Below are 23845 nucleotides of genomic sequence, written 5' to 3' on the forward strand. Positions count from 1 at the left end.
GCTGCCAGCTCTGCCCAGGGTCACAGGGTTATGAGGCTGAAGACTGGACCGGGCACAATAAATGGGCCCTTCTCTTCTTAGCGTATAATGGGGGAGATTGATCAAAATCTGTGCAGAGGAAAAGTTGCCCATAGCAACCAATCAGATCGCTTGTTTCATTTTGCAGAGGACTTGTTAAAAGTGAAAGAAGCGATCTGATTGGTTGCTATGGGCAACTCAGCAACTTCTCCTCTGGACTGGTTTTGATAAATCTCCCCCAATGTCTATACATAGAAGCATTCTATATCTATGCAGGGGATTTGGAACTTTGTATCAGAAATATAGAGGCCTGACTGCTGAAAAGATATGGACCTCTGCTTATTATTACAGGTTCATAGGATGGAATATATTACAGGATACAGAAAATAAATACATAAATATGTGCAGAGTGATTTAGCCGCAGACATGATTACTCAAATGTATCATTTTGTCTTTATTATGTTGCATCTAAACTTTCAACTCTACATTTTTTTGCACAATTTCTGCTCTAATCGTATAGGACGATGAAATGGGGTCAACATAGCTAAACCTGCCTGTATACATTAGATATAGATAGCGATAGATAGATAAGAGAGATAGATAAGAGAGATAGATAGATAGATATGAGATAGATAAGAGAGATAGATAGATATGAGATAGATAAGAGAGATAGATAGATATGAGATAGATATGAGATAGATAAGAGAGATAGATAGATATAAGATAGATAAGAGAGATAGATAGATATGAGATAGATAAGAGAGATAGATAGATATGAGATAGATAAGAGAGATAGATAGATAGATATGAGATAGATAAGAGAGATAGATAGATAGATATGAGATAGATAAGAGAGATAGATAGATAGATATGAGATAGATAAGAGAGATAGATAGATATGAGATAGATAAGAGAGATAGATAGATATGAGATAGATAAGAGAGATAGATAGATATGAGATAGATAAGAGAGATAGATAGATAGATATGAGATAGATAAGAGAGATAGATAGATAGATATGAGATAGATAAGAGAGATAGATAGATAGATATGAGATAGATAAGAGAGATAGATAGATAGATATGAGATAGATAAGAGAGATAGATAGATAGATATGAGATAGATAAGAGAGATAGATAGATATGAGATAGATAAGAGAGATAGATAGATAGATATGAGATAGATAAGAGAGATAGATAGATATGAGATAGATAAGAGAGATAGATAGATAGATATGAGATAGATAAGAGAGATAGATAGATAGATATGAGATAGATAAGAGAGATAGATAGATAGATATGAGATAGATAAGAGAGATAGATAGATAGATATGAGATAGATAAGAGAGATAGATAGATATGAGATAGATAAGAGAGATAGATAGATAGATATGAGAGATAGATAGATAGGAGATAGATAGATAGATAGATAGATATGAGAGATAGATAGATAGATAGATAGATAGATAGATATGAGATAGATAAGAGAGATAGATAGATATGAGATAGATAAGAGAGATAGATAGATAGATAGATAGATAGATATGAGAGATAGATAGATAGATAGATATGAGATAGATAAGAGAGATAGATATGAGATAGATAAGAGAGATAGATAGATATGAGAGATAGATAGGAGATAGATAGATAGATAGATAGATAGATAGATATGAGAGATAGATAGATATGAGAGAGATAGATAGATAGATAGATAGATAGGAACAGGAGAATACAGCCGCACACTGCTAGCACAAAGATATAGATGAAACATGAGTATATAGATAGAACATGAAAAGCTATACAGCTGTAATGCAATAAATGAAAATATGAAACTATGAAATTATGAGGTACTTAGCTTGCAAATTTGGTGCCAAATAGCGTGGACCGTCCCACCACGGTAAGGTGACCTCATTCTGGGACGGACCCTACACAGCAGGCATGCAAGGTCTGAAACATCCAAGGCACCTTATAATGACCTTGCAATGCCTGCTGTACTGTTCTCACAAAGGCTTATTCATAGTGTAGGGTCCGTCCCAGAATGAGGTCACCTTACCGTGGTGGGACGGTCCACGCTATTTGGCGCCAAATTTGCAAGCTAAGTACCTCATAATTTCATAGTTTCATATTTTCATTTATTGCACTACAGCTGTATAGCTTTTCATGTTCTATCTATATACTCATGTTTTATCTATATACTCATGTTTCATCTATATCTTTGTGCTAGCAGTGTGCTGCTGTATTCTCCTGTTGCTGTATATTTAGCCCAGCAGCCTGCACCTGTAAGCCAGGTCTTTACAATAGTTTGGAATCAATAGTGCTGGCCAACTTATTCTTTGGTTAGATAGATAGATAGATAGATATGAGAGATAGATATGAGAGATAGATAGGGTATGACATAGATATGAGATAGATTGATATGAGATAGATATGAGATAGATAGAGATAGATAGATATGAGATAGAGATAGATAGATAGATAGATAGATATGAGATAGATACATAGATAGATAGATAGATAGATGGATAGATATGAGAGAGATAGATATGAGATAGATGGATAGATAGATATGAGATGGATAGATATGAGATAGATAGATAGATAGATAGATATGAGATGGATAGATATGAGATAGATAGATGTGTGTATCCTCTCTGTACTGTGACATCACTATGTATATTATCCCTGTACTGTGACATCACTGTGTATTATCCCTGTACTGTGACATCACTGTGTGTATTATCCCTGTACTGTGACATCACTGTGTATTATCCCTGTACTGTGACATCACTGTGTATTATTCCTGTACTGTGACATCACTGTGTGTATTATCCCTGTACTGTGACATCACTGTGTATATAATTCCTGTACTGTGACATCACTGTGTGTATTATCCCTGTACTGTGACATCACTGTGTGTATTATCCCTGTACTGTGACATCACTGTGTATATTATCCCTGTACTGTGACATCACTGTGTATATTATCCCTGTACTGTGACATCACTGTGTATTATCCCTGTACTGTGACATCACTGTGTATTATCCCTGTACTGTGACATCACTGTGTATTATCCCTGTACTGTGACATCACTGTATATTATCCCTGTTCTGTGAAATCACTGTGTGTATTATCCCTGTACTGTGACATCACTGTGTATATTATCCCTGTACTGTGACATCACTGTGTGTATTATCCCTGTACTGTGACATCACTGTGTGTATTATCCCTGTACTGTGACATCACTGTGTGTATTATCCCTGTACTGTGACATCATTGTATATTATCCCTGTACTGTGACATCACTGTGTATTATCATTGTTCTGTGAAATCACTATGTATATTATCCCTGTACTGTGACATCACTGTGTGTATTATCCCTGTACTGTGACATCACTATATATTATCCCTGTACTGTGACATCACTGTATATTATCCCTGTACTGTGACATCACTGTGTGTATTATCTCTGTACTGTGACATCACTGTGTGTATTATCCCTGTACTGTGACATCACTATATATTATCCCTGTACTGTGACATCACTGTGTATATTATCCCTGTACTGTGACATCACTGTGTGTATTATCCCTGTACTGTGACATCACTGTGTGTATTATCCCTGTACTGTGACATCACTGTGTATATTATCCCTGTACTGTGACATCACTGTGTATTATCCCTGTACTGTGACATCACTGTGTATATTATCCCTGTACTGTGACATCACTGTGTGTATTATCCCTGTACTGTGACATAACTGTGTGTATTATCCCTGTACTGTGACATCACTGTGTATATAATTCCTGTACTGTGACATCACTGTGTATATTATCCCTGTACTGTGACATCACTGTGTGTATTATCTCTGTACTGTGACATCACTGTGTGTATTATCCCTGTACTGTGACATCACTATATATTATCCCTGTACTGTGACATCACTGTGTATATTATCCCTGTACTGTGACATCACTGTGTGTATTATCCCTGTACTGTGACATCACTGTGTGTATTATCCCTGTACTGTGACATCACTGTGTATATTATCCCTGTACTGTGACATCACTGTGTATTATCCCTGTACTGTGACATCACTGTGGATTATCCCTGTACTGTGACATCACTGTGTATATTATCCCTGTACTGTGACATCACTGTGTGTATTATCCCTGTACTGTGACATCACTGTGTATATAATTCCTGTACTGTGACATCACTGTGTATATTATCCCTGTACTGTGACATCACTGTGTGTATTATCCCTGTACTGTGACATCACTGTGTATATTATCCCTGTACTGTGACATCACTGTGTGTATTATCCCTGTACTGTGACATCACTGTGTATATAATTCCTGTACTGTGACATCACTGTGTGTATTATCCCTGTACTGTGACATGACTGTGTGTATTATCCCTGTACTGTGACATCACTGTGTATATTATCCCTGTACTGTGACATCACTGTGTGTATTATCCCTGTACTGTGACATCACTGTGTATATAATTCCTGTACTGTGACATCACTGTGTATATTATCCCTGTACTGTGACATCACTGTGTGTATTATCCCTGTACTGTGACATCACTGTGTGTATTATCCCTGTACTGTGACATCACTGTGTGTATTATCCCTGTACTGTGACATCACTGTGTGTATTATCCCTGCACTGTGACATCACTGTCTATATTATCTCTGTACTGTGACATCACTGTGTGTATTATCCCTGTTCTGTGAAATCACTGTGTGTATTATCCCTGTACTGTAACATCACTATATATTATCCCTGTACTGTGACATCACTGTATATTGGACTTCTTGTTATACCGACACATTGTCTTTGCGTATTACATGCCCAGCGCCTCGCTCCATATCTAGGAGGTGTATTAGGCAGCAGCGATTCGGCACACTGCAGGGGCTGGCGGTAGAATTACACTATACGGCCTCTGTATTTGTATTCACTGAACACTTCACATGTACAATGCAGGAGAAGAAGAAATCCACAGGGTTCTTAGAACATTTCCATCCCTGCCCATCACACCGCACGCCGCTCCTTACAGCCATTAGTTCACACTGGGTTCATTATTAGTAGCGCCGCTTAGGTGACAGGGCCCAGAATCCATTTAGGCCAAATTTATACTCCTAATGGAATCGACTGCTACTTACTCAGTTCTGATCATACAGAAATACAGTGACCTCAGTTTGGCGCAATGGGAGATGTAGCACAGCTAAATGGAATTTTTGGCGCAGTGGTCTCCAACCAGGGTGCCTCCAGCTGTTGCAAAACTACAACTCCCAGAATGCCTGTAAAATCCAACTTCTGTCCGGGCATGCTGGGAGTGGTAGTTTTGCATCAGCCTCCATTATTCACCTGATATGATATGTTGTAGCGCCCTCATCAGGTGTTATAACAGGGTATATGGCAGTATAGGGCTTTTCACCCTGAATCTGTACATACCTCTCATTAGTTAATTGACCCTTCCAGTGCTAAGATATCAGAGGTTAAAACAAATATGCAAATTAGGCTTTGGAGTCCAGTGGGCGTTCCCCTTGGACTGACTCCAGCACAGTCCGACCCTTTTACCATTCAGTCACTCCTCTTTGTGTACTGGTCTTCTCCTCTACCCTCTTGCCTAAGGGGAGGGATTAACTGGTAAAGGGACTGAACTTATCCTGGGCTCCAAAGGCCGAGGGGAACGCCCAGTTGGCTCTAAACCCTAATTTGCATATTTTATTAAACTTTGATTTCTCTGCGCTGGAGGGGTCAATTAGCTAATAAGAGGTATGTACGGATTCAGGGTCAAAAGCCCAATAAAGCCCAGAACCTGACTTTATACCCTAAATAGATAGATAGGAGATGATTATGATTATGATTGATAGATAGATAGATATTAGATAGATAGCTCGATATTTGATAGATATTAGATATATATAAGATAGCTATTAGATAGATAGATAGATATTAGATAGATAGATGAGATAGATATTAGATAGATATTAGATAAATAGAAAGATATTAGATAGAAATGAGATAGATAGATAGATATGAGATAGATAGATATGAGAGAGATAGATATGAGAGAGATAGATATGAGAGAGATAGATAGATAGATAGATATGAGATAGATAGATATGAGATAGATATGAGATAGATAGATATGAGATAGATAGATATGAGATAGATAGATATGAGATAGATATAGATAGATATGAGATAGATAGATAGATATGAGATAGATAGATATGAGATAGATATGAGATAGATAGATATGAGATAGATAGATATGAGATAGATAGATATGAGATAGATATAGATAGATATGAGATAGATAGATAGATATGAGATAGATAGATATGAGATAGATAGATATGAGATAGATAGAAAGATATGAGATATATGAGATAGATAGATATGAGATATATGAGATAGATAGATATAAGATAGATAGATAGATATGAGATAGATAGATATGAGATAGATAGATATGAGATAGATAGATATGAGATAGATAGATACATATGGAAAAGACCACAGCACACAAAAGTAGTTAAAAAAAAATCGTAAAGTGTTTATTCCATCCTCAAATACAAACAGGTGCCATTCAGTCACTCCCCTTTGTGTGCTGGTCTTCTCCTGAGGGGAGGGACTAACTGGTAAAGGGACTGAACTTATCCCGGACTCCTAAGGCCGAGGGGAACGCCCAGTTGGCTCTAAACCCTAATTTGCATATTTTATTGAACTTTGATTTCTCTGCGCTGGAGGGGTCAATTAGCTAATAAGAGGTATGTACGGATTCAGGGTCAAAAGCCCTATAAAGCCCAGAACCTGACTTTATACCCTAGATAGATAGATATGAGAGATGGATATGAGATAGATAGATATGAAATAGATTGATAGATATGATATAGATAAATATGAGATAGATAGATATGAGATAGATAGATATGAGATAGATAGATAGATAGATAGATATGAGAAAGATAGATAGATATGAGATAGATAGATAGATAGATATGAGATAGATATGAGATAGATAGATAGATATGAGATAGATAGATAGATATGAGATAGATATGAGATAGATAGATAGATATGAGATAGAATAAATACACAGAACAATAAACAGCCCCATCCACCTGCAGAACAATATACACTGCCCCTATACAGCCTTGTCCTCAGAGCTCACACTCCACAATACACCTATAGAGGATATCCTTGTCATATATCATACACCTATAGAGGATATCCTTGTCATATATCATACACCTATAGAGGATATCCTTGTCATATATCATACACCTATAGAGGATATCCTTGTCATATATCATACACCTATAGAGGATATCCTTGTCATATATCATACACCTATAGAGGATATCCTTGTCATATATCATACACCTATAGAGGATATCCTTGTCATACATCATACACCTATAGAGGATATCCTTGTCATACATCATACACCTATAGAGGATATCCTTGTCATATATCATACACCTATAGAGGATATCCTTGTCATATATCATACATCTATAGAGGATATCCTTGTCGTATATCATACACCTATAGAGGATATCCTTGTCATACATCATACACCTATAGAGGATATCCTTGTCATACATCATACACCTATAGAGGATATCCTTGTCATATATCATACACCTATAAAGGATATCCTTGTCATATATAATACACCTATAGAGGCTATCCTTGTCATACATCATACACCTATAGAGGATATCCTTGTCATATATCATACACCTATAGAGGATATCCTTGTCATATATAATACACCTATAGAGGCTATCCTTGTCATACATCATACACCTATAGAGGATATCCTTGTCATACATCATACACCTATAGAGGATATCCTTGTCATACATCATACACCTATAGAGGATATCCTTATCATATACCTATAGAGGATATCCTTGTCATATATCATACACCTATAGAGGATATCCTTGTCATATATCATACACCTATAGAGGATATCCTTGTCATATATCATACACCTATAGAGGATATCCTTGTCATATATCATACACCTATAGAGGATATCCTTGTCATATATCATACACCTATAGAGGATATCCTTGTCATATATCATACACCTATAGAGGATATCCTTGTCATATATCATACACCTATAGAGGATATCCTTGTCATATATCATACACCTATAGAGGATATCCTTGTCATATATCATACACCTATAGAGGATATCCTTGTCATATATCATACACCTATAGAGGATATCCTTGTCATATATCATACACCTATAGAGGATATCCTTGTCATATATCATACACCTATAGAGGATATCCTTCTCATACATCATACACCTATAGAGGATATCCTTGTCATACATCATACACCTATAGAGGATATCCTTGTCATATATCATACACCTATAGAGGATATCCTTGTCATACATCATACACCTATAGAGGATATCCTTGTCATATATCATACACCTATAGAGGATATCCTGGTCATATATCATACACCTATAGAGGATATCCTTGTCATATATCATACACCTATAGAGGATATCCTTCTCATATATCATACACCTATAGAGGATATCCTTGTCATATATCATACACCTATAGAGGATATCCTTGTCATACATCATACACCTATAGAGGATATCCTTGTCATACATCATACACCTATAGAGGATATCCTTCTCATATATCATACACCTATAGAGGATATCCTTGTCATATATCATACACCTATAGAGGATATCCTTGTCATATATCATACACCTATAGAGGATATCCTTGTCATATATCATACACCTATAGAGGATATCCTTGTCATATATCATACACCTATAGAGGATATCCTTCTCATATATCTTACACCTATAGAGGATATCCTTCTCATATATCTTACACCTATAGAGGATATCCTTCTCATATATCATACACCTATAGAGGATATCCTTGTCATATATCATACACCTATAGAGGATATCCTTGTCATATATCATACACCTATAGAGGATATCCTTGTCATATATCATACACCTATAGAGGATATCCTTGTCATACATCATACACCTATAGAGGATATCCTTGTCATACATCATACACCTATAGAGGATATCCTTGTCATATATCATACACCTATAGAGGATATCCTTGTCATACATCATACACCTATAGAGGATATCCTTGTCATATATCATACACCTATAGAGGATATCCTTGTCATATATCATACACCTATAGAGGATATCCTTCTCATATATCATACACCTATAGAGGATATCCTTCTCATATATCTTACACCTATAGAGGATATCCTTGTCATATATCATACACCTATAGAGGATATCCTTGTCATATATCATACACCTATAGAGGATATCCTTGTCATATATCATACACCTATAGAGGATATCCTTGTCATATATCATACACCTATAGAGGATATCCTTGTCATATATCATACACCTATAGAGGATATCCTTGTCATATATCATACACCTATAGAGGATATCCTTCTCATATATCTTACACCTATAGAGGATATCCTTCTCATATATCATACACCTATAGAGGATATCCTTGTCATATATCATACACCTATAGAGGATATCCTTGTCATATATCATACACCTATAGAGGATATCCTTGTCATATATCATACACCTATAGAGGATATCCTTGTCATACATCATACACCTATAGAGGATATCCTTGTCATACATCATACACCTATAGAGGATATCCTTGTCATATATCATACACCTATAGAGGATATCCTTGTCATACATCATACACCTATAGAGGATATCCTTGTCATATATCATACACCTATAGAGGATATCCTTCTCATATATCATACACCTATAGAGGATATCCTTCTCATATATCATACACCTATAGAGGATATCCTTCTCATATATCATACACCTATAGAGGATATCCTTCTCATATATCATACACCTATAGAGGATATCCTTGTCATATATCATACACCTATAAAGGATATCCTTCTCATATACCATACACCTATAGAGGATATCCTTCTCATATATCATACACTTTGTCTGTCCTAGTTGATAGTACTCACCCCCAGCAGCTCATGGTGACCCAGGGGTAATCATCCTCATGTAGGGCACTCGGGGCGTCTCCTGGTACCCACCGGCTGCCACCCTACAATCCCGTCTCAGGGAAGCATCTGCCGGCGTCTATGAGGAGGGAAGTGTGCCAGCAGCCTGTGTGCGAGCGATGAGGGAGGGGCGCCATCTCTGCGGGGAGAGGTTTAGTTCTGGCTTCTCACATTTCCAACCAGTTTCCAGACATCTTTAGAGGGGGGCGTCCAATCCCACCACAAAGGATCTACAATTCCCACCGCTAATCCTAGAAGATGGGAAGTGCTCGGCTACTAAGTTCATGGATGTGTCTACTGAGCCACCATGACCCCCAGCCCTGCCATGTGTATGTCACCTCAGAGGGCAGGAGCGTACATACTATATACCATGGGACTGCTATGGGGGCCCCGTCCTGGATGGTCCCATTCCTTTTTCTAAAGGTAAAAGAAAAAAATCCTCTCTTCAGTTATCATAATAGATAAATTAATAGATATGAGACAGATAGATAGATATGATACAGATAGATAGATATGATATAGATAGATATAAGATAGATATGAGAGATAGATAAAAAAAAATAGATAGATATGAGATAGATAGATATGAGACAGATAGATATGAGATAGATAGATATGAGACAGATAGATATGAGATAGATAGATAGATAGATAGATATGAGATAGATGGATAGATAGATAGATATGAGATAGATAGATATGATATAGATAGATATAAAATAGATATGAGATAGATAGATATGAGATAGATGGATAGATAGATAGATAGATAGATAGATATGAGATAGATAGATAGATAGATATGAGATAGATAGATTTGATATAGATAGATAGATATAAAATAGATATGAGATAGATAGATATGAGATAGATAGATATGAGATAGATAGATAGATAGATAGATAGATATGAGATAGATAAATAGATAGATATGAGATAGATAGATATATAGATGAGATAGATATTAGATAGATAGATATGAGATAGATAGATAGATATGAGATATATAGATTGATAGATAGATATGAGATAGATAGATATGAGATAGATAGATAGATAGATAGATAGATAGATAGATATGAGATAGATAAGAGATAGATAGATATGAGATAGATAGATATGAGATAGATAGATAGATAGATAGATAGATAGATAGATAGATAGATAGATATGAGATGGATAGATATGAGATAGATATATAGATATGAGATAGATATATAGATATGAGATAGATATGAGATAGATAGATATGAGATAGATAGATATGAGATAGATAGATATGAGATAGATATGAGATAGATAGATATGAGAGAGTTTTCATCCAACCACATCTCTCCCCTGTGCTCACAGTCGCCCCCTGCTGAGTAGTGCACTTTGTAGGATCTGCCAACAGGATTGGGATGGGTAATGGACAAGTCTCCTGCACAGATCTCCTCAGCAGGAAGGTGGTTGTCACTACTGTGGCCTAAATGTCTGACTACAGATATGGGATTTATAAGGAAAATCTCATGAAAGCGGAGGAGAGAGGTCAGGACCCTGTGCTACACGAGCTGGAGACAATACTAAGTGCTGGAGATGGTGGGCGCTGTTACCATAACTCCCACAGAGCCATATTGCTTATACTATTATATACAGCGCAACATATATACCAGTATGTTCACACGTGGGCACCGGAGACTGGGACACGGAATGCTACAAAACCCTTCTATATTCATTGTATCACAGAATTCACTGACATCTATCTATCTCATATCTATCTATCTCATATCTATCTATCTATCTCATATCTATCTATCTCATATCTATCTATCTATTTCATATCTATCTATCTCATATCTATCTATCTATCTCATATCTATCTCTTATCTATCTCATATCTATCTATCTATCTCATATCTATCTCATATCTATCTCATATCTATCTCATATCTATCTCATATCTATCTATCTCATACTATCTATGATCTATCTCCTATCTATCTCATATCTATCTATCTCATATCTATCTCATATCTATCTATCTATTTCATATCTATCTATCTCATATCTACCTATCTCATATCTATCTATCTCATATATATTTCATATCTATCTATCTCATACTATCTATGATCTATCTCCTATCTATCTATCATCTATCTATCTATCTCATATCTATCTATCTCATATCTATTTCATATCTATCTATCTATCTCATATCTATCTATCTCTCATATCTATCTATATCATATCTATCTATCTATCTCATATCTATCACATATCTATCTATCTCATATCTATCTATCTATCTCATATCTATCTATCTCACATCTATCTATCTCTCATATCTATCTATCTATCTCATATCTATCTATCTCACATCTATCTATCTCTCATATCTATCTATCTATCTCATATCTATCTATCTCATATCTATCTATCTATAAAAAATAGCTTGCTCCCTTACAGTGCTGTAGGACATTCGTATCTATGTAAATTACATCACCAATAAAACTCCCAACATACCCAAAATACAATGTGTCCCAAGGGGCATTTTCCCCGGTACTTTTCTTTCTTCCCATCTAATTGATTAGTGCTCCCTATTACCCCAATGGGAAGGAGAAGCTACTTGTTGTCTCCAGGGCAGTTTTGGCCCAGGACAGGCGCCATTCACCAGATCTGCCCCTGTTGTCTTTCTATGGATTAACCCTTTCATATTCAGTGAATGTTTCCTATCTATTCTTATTCCTACATATCTTTGCTGATGATGTAGAAATCGGCCCCGGGGCACCATCGGGCACACCCATGGGCTGCTAATACTACGCTGCATTCAGAAGCAATTCATTTGTAGAGATTAGCTGGTAAATCTCCGGGAGCTTAGCCTTTCATTGGCGTTAACCCTTTGCAGGGTGAGGCGTAGTAAGCTACCGGAGACCAGAGATTACCGCCAGACCAGCTGCTACCCCCCCCCCCCCTCCTCCATGACTGGGGCTCTCCTCAGCAGTAATGCACAGACCGTTCACTTAAAACAACCTTGATTTTTATAGCCCTGCCACATGGGAGCCCATTTCATCGCAACAACGCTATATTTATCCGTATGAACCTCCGTCTCCTGAAATATTTACTACTATAGCCGAGGATAGATTGATATATCTGAGCAGGCCATCTCAGGGCCGCAGGCAAAGTAACACAAAAAGGGTCAATGCCTTAAAAAAAAAAAAAAAAATCACCCTTAAAGGGGTACTCCACTGCCCGAGTGTTCGGAACATTTAGTTCTGAACGCTGGGTGCGGGCTGTGGGGGTCGTGACGTCACACCACCCCCCCTCAATGCAAGTCTATGGGAGGGGGCGTGACTGCCGTCACGCCCCCTCCCATAGACTTGCATTGAGGGGGCGTGGTGTGACATCATGACCCCCGCAGCGTGCACACAGTGTTCAGAACTAAATGTTCCGAACGCTGGGGCAGTGGAGTACCCCTTTAAAGGGCGATAAAGACTATGGGGGAGATTTATCAAAACATATCCAGAGGAAAAGTTGCTCAGTTGCCCATAGCAACCAATCAGATCGCTTCTTTCACTTTGTAGAGGCCTTGTTAGAAATGAAAGAAGCCATCTGATTGGTTGCTATGGGCAACTCAGCAACTTTTCCTCATGACAGGTTTTGATAAATCTCCCCCTATGAGTTGTTATTGTCAGGTTTTGAAAAAGTTTGTACCAAAAGTTATGTAACTACCTTTAGGGGCTCTCAAAAGGACTATCAAATTTTCCAGATTTCCGGTAAGGAACTCCTCCCCCACCCTGTTTTATATACGACTAAACACTGTACACCTCTGTAATCTGTTGGGGAACCAGAGAGCAAGGATTTGATTTCCCTACAGTGCCCCCGCAGGTGAAATGAAGTATTACAGGCCACAGATGTGTGGCCGACCTATCAGGGCACAATTTAACTCTCTATAAGTGTTCTAAAACATGACTATCGTACCATGATTGATGCTATGGGCAACCAGGCCAATTTTTCAGTAAGACAGCCGTGATAAATGAGGACCGTGGTGCCCATAGGGACTAAGGGGGAGATTTATCAAAACCTGTCCAGAGGAAAAGTTGCTGGGTTGCCCATAGCAACCAATCAGATCGCTTCTTTCATTTTGCAGAGGCCTTGTTAAAAATGAAAGAAGCAATCTGATTGGTTGCTATGGGCAACCCGGCAACTTTTTCCTCTGGACAGGATTTGATAAATCTCCCCCTAATTCTTTAAATAATCTTGAGAGAACAATACAAATGAACCTATATACTGTATACCCGGTCTACAGAAATCAGGTCACCGCGCGAGGCTCCGTTCACATCTGCACTAATGGCTTCCAGGGAGTCGCAACGTGCAAGCCGCGTTATTCTTACCATCAGAAGTGCCGATAAAGACACGACGGCGGGAGTGAATGCACATGCTGCACGGAAAGGGTTAAACAGCCACGCCTGACGGTTGCCGCTGGCTGTATCCACTGACCACATCTGCGCGAGCGTTTTCTGCGCTTTGCCACTTTGTCTCAGCGTTGTTGCTATTTGAGGATTTGTGAATTACGACCTTGTGATGATCGGAAGACGAAAATAGAACGAGGGGAAAAAAAAGAGAGAAAATAAGAAGCTTCGCCGTGTGAACGGCGAAGAGAAGGAGCACAATGGGGACGTACAGTGCCTTGGATAAATATTCACCCCTTTGGACTCCTGGACTTGGTATATATATATATATTGTAAAGGAACAACACAAAATAGTCCATAATTTGATAGTGGGAGGAGATATTAATTATTAAAGGGGTACTCCGGTGGAAAACTTTTTTTTTTTTAATGAACTGGTGCCAGAAAGTTAAACAGATTTGTAAATTACTTTTATTAAAAAATCTTAATCCTTCCAGTACTTAGTAGCTGCTGAATACTACAGAGGAAATTAGTTTCTTTTTGGAACACAGAGCTCTCTGCTGACATCATGAACACAGTGCTCTCTGCTGACATCTCTGTCCATTTTAGGAACTGTCCAGAGCAGCATATGTCTGCTATGGGGATTTTCTCCTAGTCTGGACAGTTCTTAAAATGGACAGAGATGTCAGCAGAGAGCACTGTGCTCATGATGTCAGCAGAGAGCTCTGTGTTCCAAAAATAAAAGAATTTCCTCTGTAGTAGTCAGCAGCTAATAAGTACTGGAAGGATTAAGATTGTTTAATAGAAGTAATTTACAAATCTGTTTAACTTTGTGGCACCAGTTGATCAAAAAAAAAAAAAAAAAGGTTTCCACTGGAGTACTCTTTTAAAGAGTTTTGAGTGCATATGTATTCACCCCCTTTAGGGTCTATTCACACGGCGGAATTCCGCCTCAAATGAAAGCCCAATACACGCTAGCGGACTTCCGCAAGCAGAAATTCCGAAGTGTCAACGGGAAACCCCTAACAAATATCTGGTGTGACCTTTTGCCTTTTTCAAGGCACATAATTAGTAAATAGGCTCAGGACAAATACACCTGTTCTGTGAAGGCCTCAGAGTTTGTTAGAGAGCATTACTGAACAAACAGCAGCACGAAGACCAAGGAGCTCACCAAACAGGTCAGGGATAAAGTTGTGGAGAAGAACGGGATTGGTTATAAAAAATAAATAAATGTATCCAAAGCTTTAAACATCTCACGGAGCACCATAAAATCCATCATCAGAAAATGGAAAGAATACGGCACAACCGCAAACCTACCAAGACAAGACCGTCCACCCAAAGTGACAAGTCGGGCAAGGAGATAATGATCAGAGAAGCAACCAAGAGGCCCATGGTATCTCTGGAGGATGTGCAAAGATCAACAGCTGAGGCGGGAGAATCTGTCCGCAGGACGACTATTAGTCGTGTCCTCCTTTTAATAGTTAGGACAATCCCCAACGAGTCAGCCCCCACCCCCCCCCCCCTTAAGTGCACACTCAAGTGCTGCGGAGGAGGGTGGGAAGCCGATCCACACTACTGCACCACCAGCTGTAATCATAATTTAGACGCTGCTGTCAACTTTGACAGTGGCATCTAAATGGTTAATAGCTGCCCGCCGCATGTCAGCTGTTAGCGGCGGCCCCCAGCTACTAACATCAAGTTTTTCCACATTTTGGGAACGTTCACACGTACAGGATCTGCTGCATATTTTAAAATAACACAATTTTTCCAAAATCAATGGATTTGTGTATTAAAAATCTGTTCACACATTCAGATTTTTTTTATTGCAATGATTGAATACAAAGCCGGGAAAAGATCATAAATAGAGGCCATGTATAAAGAGAAGACTGAGACCTCTGTTCATCCATTTCTATCTGTGTATTCAATAAGTGCAATTCAAAACCTGAAAAGTGTGAACACAGCCCCAAAGCCCATTTATAGTGTACCTGTCAGATCCCACAAAAAATATGAATGTTACTCAGTACCTAATCCTGATCATGTACATGTCATTTTTATGCCTCTTTTAATTAGCTCAATGTGTTAGAAATCCTCTCAGGGGGTGTGTCCCTCCTTGTGGTGGTGGGAGGTGATTGGTGTGTAGTGGGAGGGGGCATGTCCCTCCTTGTGGTGGTGGGAGGTATTTGGTGTGTAGTGGGAGGGGGCGTGTCCCTCTCTGTGGTGGTGGGAGGTGAGTGGTGTGTGGTTGGTGGGGGGGGGGTGTCTTTCCTTGTTGTGGTGTGTGTTGGGAGGGGGTTGTCCCTCCCTTGTGGTGGTGGGAGGTTTTTGATGTGTAGTGGGAGGTGATTGGTGTGTAGTGGGAGGGGGCGTGTTCCTCTCTGTGGTGGTGGGAGGTGATTGGTGTGTGGTGGGGGGGCATGTCCCTCCCTTGTGGTGGTGGGAGGTGATTGGTGTGTAGTGGGAAAGGGGGGTGTCCCTCCCTTGTGGTGGTGGAAGGTGATTGGTGTGTGTGGGGGTGTTTGTCCCTCCTTGTGGTGGGAGGTGATTGGTGTGTAGTGGGAAAGGGGGGTGTCCCTCCCTTGTGGTGGTGGAAGGTGATTGGTGTGTGTCGGGGTGTGTGTCCCTCCTTGTGGTGGGAGGTGATTGGTGTGTGGTGGGAGGGGGCGTGTTCCTCCTTGTTGTGGTGGGAAGTGAATGGTGTGTGGTGGGGGGGGGTGTCCCTCCTTGTTGTGGTGGGAGGTGATTGGTGTATGGTGGGAGGGGGCGTGTCTCTCCCTTGTGGTGGGAGGTGATTGGTGTGTGGTGGGAGGAGGTGTGTCCCTCCTTGTGGTGGTGGGAGGTGATTGGTATGTGGTAGGAGGGGGCATGTCCCTCCCTTATGGTGGTGGGCGGTGATTGGTATGTGGCAGGTGGGAGCGTGTCCCTCCCTTGTGGTGGTGGAAGGTGATTGGTGTGTGGTAGGAGGGAGCATGTCCCTGCCTTGTGGTGGTAGAAGTTGATTGGTGTGTGGTGGGAGGAGGTGTGTCCCTCCTTGTGGTGGTGGGAGGTGATTGGTGTGTAGTGGGAGGGGGCGTGTCCTTTCCTTGTGGTGGTGGGAGGTGATTGGTGTGTGGTGGGAGGAGGTGTGTCCCTCCTTGTGGTGGTGGGAGGTGATTCATGTGTGGTGGGAGGGTGTGTTTCCCTCCGTGTGGTAGAGGGAGGAGATTGGTATGTGGTGGGAGGGGGCATGTCCCTCCCTTATGGTGGTGGGCGGTGATTGGTATGTGGTAGGAGGGGGCATGCCCCTCTCTTGTGGTGGTGGAAGGTGATTGGTGCATCTGCTCTTGCAGCCTTGTCCAGGAGTCATCTCTCTTCAATGACTGTCTTAGTAGGTATGGGGACCCCTAGTGGTGGGATTTTCAGGTGCCATTTTCTTTATTAAATATTCAAAAAAAATTAAACAACCATATTACAAAAGACCTTTAATTTTCATCAGTAACAACATATAAAAAGTTTTAAATTCTGAGAGTGCCCATTTAAGATCCCGGAACTGAGTAAACGTGAATTGTGCCAAATGATAAAAACCAATTCTGCTGCACCTGTATGTAATAATGTGCCCGGGGGGAGATTACCTGATGTTGTCGATGAGACGGTGCTGGGACTCCTCTGTGAGGATCATGGGGAGCATATACGCCAGACGGTCGACCTTCCGCTCCTGGGCGTACTGCTTCAACAGGGCAAAGACCTTCTCCTTCAAGGCCGGCTGGTCCCCCAGGACCTCATCAAGCTGGAGGACAAAAAAAACAGAACATCACGATAAGACTCTCACTCTATATGGTACATACCCTGCAGGGTACAACTGTCTCATATGACGGCAGCAATATGTAATATAAAGGAGCACTCCGACATGTCCATCAAGACACTGGGGGACATCAGAGAAGCAGAGACGCCATTAAAGGGGTAATCTTTTTTTTTTTTTTTTTTTTTAATGAACTGATGCCAGAAAGTTAAACAGATTTGTAAATTACTTCTATTAAAAAATCTTAACCCTTCCAGTACCTTTTAGCAGCTGTATGCTACGGAGGAAAATCTTATCTTTTTGAATTTCTTTTTTGTGTTGTCCACAGTGCTCTCTGCTGACACCTGATGCCCGTATCAGGAACTGTCCAGAGCAGGAGAAAATCCCCACAGTAAACCTATACTGCTTTGGACAGTTCCTGACACGGACAGAGGTGTCAGCAGAGAGCACTGTGGACTACACAAAAAAGAAATTCAAAAAGAAAGAATTTCCTCTGTAGCATACAGCTGCTAATAAGTACTGAAAGGATTAAGATTTTTTTTAATAGAAGTAATTTACAAATCTGTTTAACTTTCTGGCACCAGTTGATTTAAACTCAGTAAATGTCAGTATAAAAGTATTCCAAATTTATGTGTTTTTTTTTTATGTTTACGGCTTAAAATAAATAAATAATTAATAAATGTATGAATAAAATAAAAATAAAAGTTTGTAATGATGCAATTTTGGGGTAGAGGGGACTTTTCGATTGCACCAAAGAGCAAATCATACTTTAAGTATTTGTCTTCTGTGATTCAATATTTGAATAATTTGGACCTTTATACATGCAGCGATACCAATTATGACAGAGGAGCTGAATAAGTGTTGGTACAATGGCTTCTATGGTACACTGCAATTCTAATGTATTGCAGTGTACTCTTCTTTTGTCTATGGCAAGATGTCATAGAAGCGCAAACATGACCAACCAGAAGGCCCCAAGTTACCATGACAATGAAATTGCACCCCACCATTGCATCCCTGGGGGGGGGGGGGGGTGACTGGAGGCCGCACAGGATTGGCATTCAGAATTGAACCACTTAGATGCCCAGATTGCTATTGACCACTGCAAATAGGGGGCTAAATGAATGGGATCACTGTTATCTCTGATCTCAGCCATTAGCGGTAGATGTCAGCTGTAAAGAACAGCTGCAACCTATCCTGAAGCGCAGTGTCTTTCAACCAGGGTGCCTCCAGCTGTTGCGAAACAACAACTCCCAGCAAGCCCGGACAGCCGTTGGCTGTCCGGGCATGCTGGGAGTTGTGGTTTTGCAACAGCTGGAGGCATCCTGGTTGGAAAACACTGTTGTAGGGAATGGAATTAGCTCTTGATCCAGTCGACCTTGACACATGTCATGAGTATGCTCCATACACGGCAGGTGCCTGGCATTTGTTGGCACAAAGGGTTAAATCTACATGGGTCAAAAATAAATTTGTCTTTATTTTTTATTTTGGCTGACAAATCCCTCCGTTCTGCTTCTCACTCATTCAGACATCCACTGCTCAGAAAGGGGCGTGTCCGAGGCAAGCACTGAGCCCGCCCTCACTCACTATGCATTCACTTCCTCCATGAGTCTGCTGTGCTGTGATGGGTCCAATCACTGCAGGCTGCTCTGTAACCCCCTCCTCTCTGTTTTTATGCTGCAGTCTGATAGGACAGGGGTGAGCACAGAGGAGTGCTAGCCCCGCCCTAACTTCCTTGGCTTTGTCCTGGCCTGTGCTTCAGCTGGGACAAAAATGATGCTGCAGCCGGACAGGATTATGTTCTGAATGGTATGGGGACCCCTAGTGGTCTTTTTTTTTATAAGCCATGATTTCTATAAAAAGGAGATAACCTTTCTAATAAACTTCATAAAAAATTTGTAATGTTTTGCCAAGATGTACAACATATAAGACAGTGCTCATTTAATGCAACTGAGCTGCAATACCACACACAACCTGAGGACAGGGGTGGCGCTGTTTACATTTATTTTATTTTTTTTAAAGAAATCAACTCTTTAGAAAAATTAGTTTTTTTTAATCCTGGATAATCTTCTTTCTCTTAGTTATCAGAATGTCCCATACAAGCTGGAGCGGATCAGCACTATGGAGGACTATGGACATCCATTGAGCGCGGAGCGCCATGTGATGCAGCAGAACATATGGGCAACATCATTTAATCCAGAACGGATGTCTCTGTAATCCCCGCGCCAAAACATGGCTGCGCTGTTTTCTTCTGATTCAAATGAAATTCTTCACAATCCAATTTTGTATGCAGCGAGAAATTCTTTGACACTCGCAGCATGAAAAAATGTTCCTGAAACCTAAAAGGAACAAAATCACCTTGCAAGGGATAAAAGGGGGGACCCCTCCCCAGCAACAACCCCCTGGGGGGGAAACACAGACAGTTCCTGTTACTGGCGTAAGCAGCGTGTAAATCCGACACTGCCGTCACCAACATTCTAGTTGCTGCAGAAGCTCTTAGGAATCAGAGCTGTCAATCATTTAACGCTGGTTAAAGGGAACCTCTCAGGATGTTTTACAGTATTTTAAAGGGGTACTCCACTGCCCCAGCGTTTGGAACATTTTGTTGAGAATGCTTGAAACGGGCGGCAGGGGTCGTGATGTCACAACCACGCCCCTCGTGGAGTCACACCACGCCCCCTCAATGCAAGTCTATGGGAGGGGGCGTGGTGGTCACCACGCCCCCTCCCATAGACTTGCATTGAGGGGGCGCGGTGTGATGTCACGAGGGGCATGGTCATGACATCACGACCAAGCACCCAGCGTTCTAAACAAAATGTTCCAAACGATGGGGCACCCAGCAGCGGGACCCCCGCAATCTGACATCTTATCCCCTATCCTTTGGATCGGGGATAAGATGTCTAGGGGGGGAGTAACCCTTTAAAGACACTTTAATAAAACAGAGATAGGGGATGCAATCGCACCAATTAGCCCTTAAAGAACACGGCCATTTTTTTTGGGGGGGGGGGGGGGGGTTCTGTTAGCCATAATTCTTTATTTTCCTCTCTTGCTTGTTTTATGCGGGACTAATTGTACTTTGTAATGACATCACTTTACAGCAAAGCCCCCCCAAAAAAAATTATTCGTCGGGCAAAACTGAAACCAAGTAAAATGTGATTTTACTGCTTTTGTGGGCTTTTTGTTTTTACACACTGCACTTTACAGTGAAAATGACATGTTTACTCTATTCTGTAGGTCGTATGGATTACAATGATATCCAATTCATACTGGTTTTGTTTTATTTTACTACTTAAAAAAAAACAAAAAAAAAAAAACATGTTTATATTTTGTATTGTATTTTGCTTAAAGGGGTACTCCACTGCCCCAGCGTTCTGAACGTGCGGGCTGCGGGGGCCGTGATGCCCCTTAATGCAAGTCTATAGGAGGGGGCGTGGCAGCCACCCCAACCCTTCCTATGGAATTGCATTGAGGGGGCGTGGCATTACATAATGAGGGGCGTGGCCGGGATGTCACGACCACCACAGCCCGCACCCAGCGTTCGGAACAAAATGTTCTAAACACTGGGGCAGTGGAGTGTCCCTTTAAAATCATCCTCTTCTGACCCTTATAACACTTTGATTTTTCTGTACAGGGGGTTATATGAGGTCCTAAATTTTTAAGTTTTTATCGCTACCATTTTTGTTTTGACGAAGCTTTGTGATCACTTTTTATTCATTTTTTTCTGGTATATAAAGCAAATCTAGCTTTGGGTATTTTTTTTACGTTTACGTCATTCGCCGTGCGGTTTCATTAACATTACATTTAAAAAGTTAGGACATTTCCGCACGAGGCGATACCAAACATGTTTTTGTATATTTTTTTTTACATTATTTTATTTGGAAAATAAGAAAAGGAGGGTCATTTTACTTTTATTATGGGAGGGACTTACTCACATTCATTAACACTTTTTTTTAACTATTTGATTTTCAAATTTTTTTTTCCTCATAGGAGACTATTACATGCAATTGCGATTGCTGACACTGAACAATGATGTGCATTAATCAGCGTTATCGCTGTTCTACTTATTCAGTCTTCCGAGGCAGACTGTATAGTCAGAGCGATGATCTGATGGCACAGGGGAGGGTAAGTGATCTCTGCCTGTCACCTAACTGGTAGTGCTGTGGGAGTCCTGATCAGCCGCCCTAACCGACTGTCACCTGCCTTTTACCACTTCTAGGTGAAGGGTTTATGTTAGACATCAGCGATCATGCTGATATCCGGCATTAGCGGAGAGTCACGGCTGCTATCAGGTTAATCAACCTGTAACAACATCAGCTAGCAGCTGTTACTCGCCAACTAATGATGTCAACAAACAGTCATTTTTCACTGCCTAACTAAATCAGCTAGCAGCTGTTACTCACCACCTAACCATATCAGCTAGCAGCCGTTACTCACCATCTAACAATATCAGCTAGTAGCCTTTAATCACCGCCCAACGATATCAGCTATCAGCCGTTACTCACCACCTAACAATATCAGCTAGCAGCCATTACTCACCGCCTAATGATATCAGCTAACAGCCGTTACTCACCACTAACAATATATCAGCAAGTAGCCATTAATCACCATCTAACAATATAAGCTAGCATCCATAACTCACCACCTAAAAATATCAGCTAGTAGTCGTTAATCACTGCCTAACGATATCATTTATTACTCACCGCCTAATGATATCAGCTAGCAGCCCTTACTCACCGCCTAATGATATCAGCTAGCAGCCCTTACTCACCATCTAACAACAACAGCTAGTAGCCGTTAATCTTGCCTAACGATATCAGCTATCAGCCATTACTCACCACCAAACAAAATCAGCTAGCAGCCCTTACTCACCGCCGCCTAATGATATCAGCTATTAGCTGTTACCCACCACCAAACCATATCCGCTAGCAGCCGTTACTCACTGCCTAACAATATCAGCTAGCAACCGTTACTCACTGCCTAATTATATCAGCTAGCAACCGTTACTTACTGCCTAACTATATCAGCTAGCAGCCGTTACTCACTGCCTAATTATATCAGCTAGCAGCCATTACTCACTGCCTAACTATATCAGCTAGCAGCCATTACTCACTGCCTAATTATATCAGCTAACAGCCGTTACTCACTGCCTAACTATATCAGCTAGCAGCCGTTACTCACTGCCTAATTATATCAGCTAGCAACCGTTACTCACTGCATAATTATATCAGCTAGCAACCGATACTCACTGCCTAATTATATCAGCTAGTAGTCGTTAATCACTGCCTAACGATATCATCTATTACTCACCTCCTAATGATATCAGCTAGCAGCCCTTACTCACCACCTAACAACAACAGCTAGTAGCCATTAATCTTGCCTAACGATATCAGCTATCAGCCATTACTCACCACCAAACAAAATCAGCTAGCAGCCCTTACTCACTGCTGCCTAATGATATTAGCTGTTACCCACCGCCAAACCATATCAGCTAGCAGCCGTTACTCACTGCCTAACTATATCAGCTAGCAGCCGTTA

At 40.3% G+C, this 23845-nt stretch overlaps 1 protein-coding gene across 3 annotated transcripts in view; it reads right to left on the reverse strand.

The window, feature by feature from the left end:
- GRID2IP (Grid2 interacting protein) overlaps positions 1-23845 on the reverse strand; it is a 128241-nt gene that overhangs the window by 98787 nt on the left and 5609 nt on the right. The window contains exons 1-2 of one of the 3 annotated variants that reach the window (XM_056533396.1): positions 22745-22762; positions 18147-18301 (exon numbers count right to left, since the gene is read on the reverse strand). In XM_056533396.1, the coding sequence (XP_056389371.1) occupies positions 18147-18301; positions 22745-22747 (158 nt within the window). In that variant the 5' untranslated portion in view covers positions 22748-22762. Of the gene's footprint in view, positions 1-10111; positions 10478-18146; positions 18302-22744; positions 22763-23845 lie in introns of those variants that run through there. The other 2 variants (XM_056533395.1, XM_056533399.1) reach the window with 2 other exon arrangements.

The sequence above is a fragment of the Hyla sarda genome, chromosome 8 (genome assembly GCF_029499605.1).
Source record: "Hyla sarda isolate aHylSar1 chromosome 8, aHylSar1.hap1, whole genome shotgun sequence".
NCBI lineage: Eukaryota > Metazoa > Chordata > Amphibia > Anura > Hylidae > Hyla > Hyla sarda.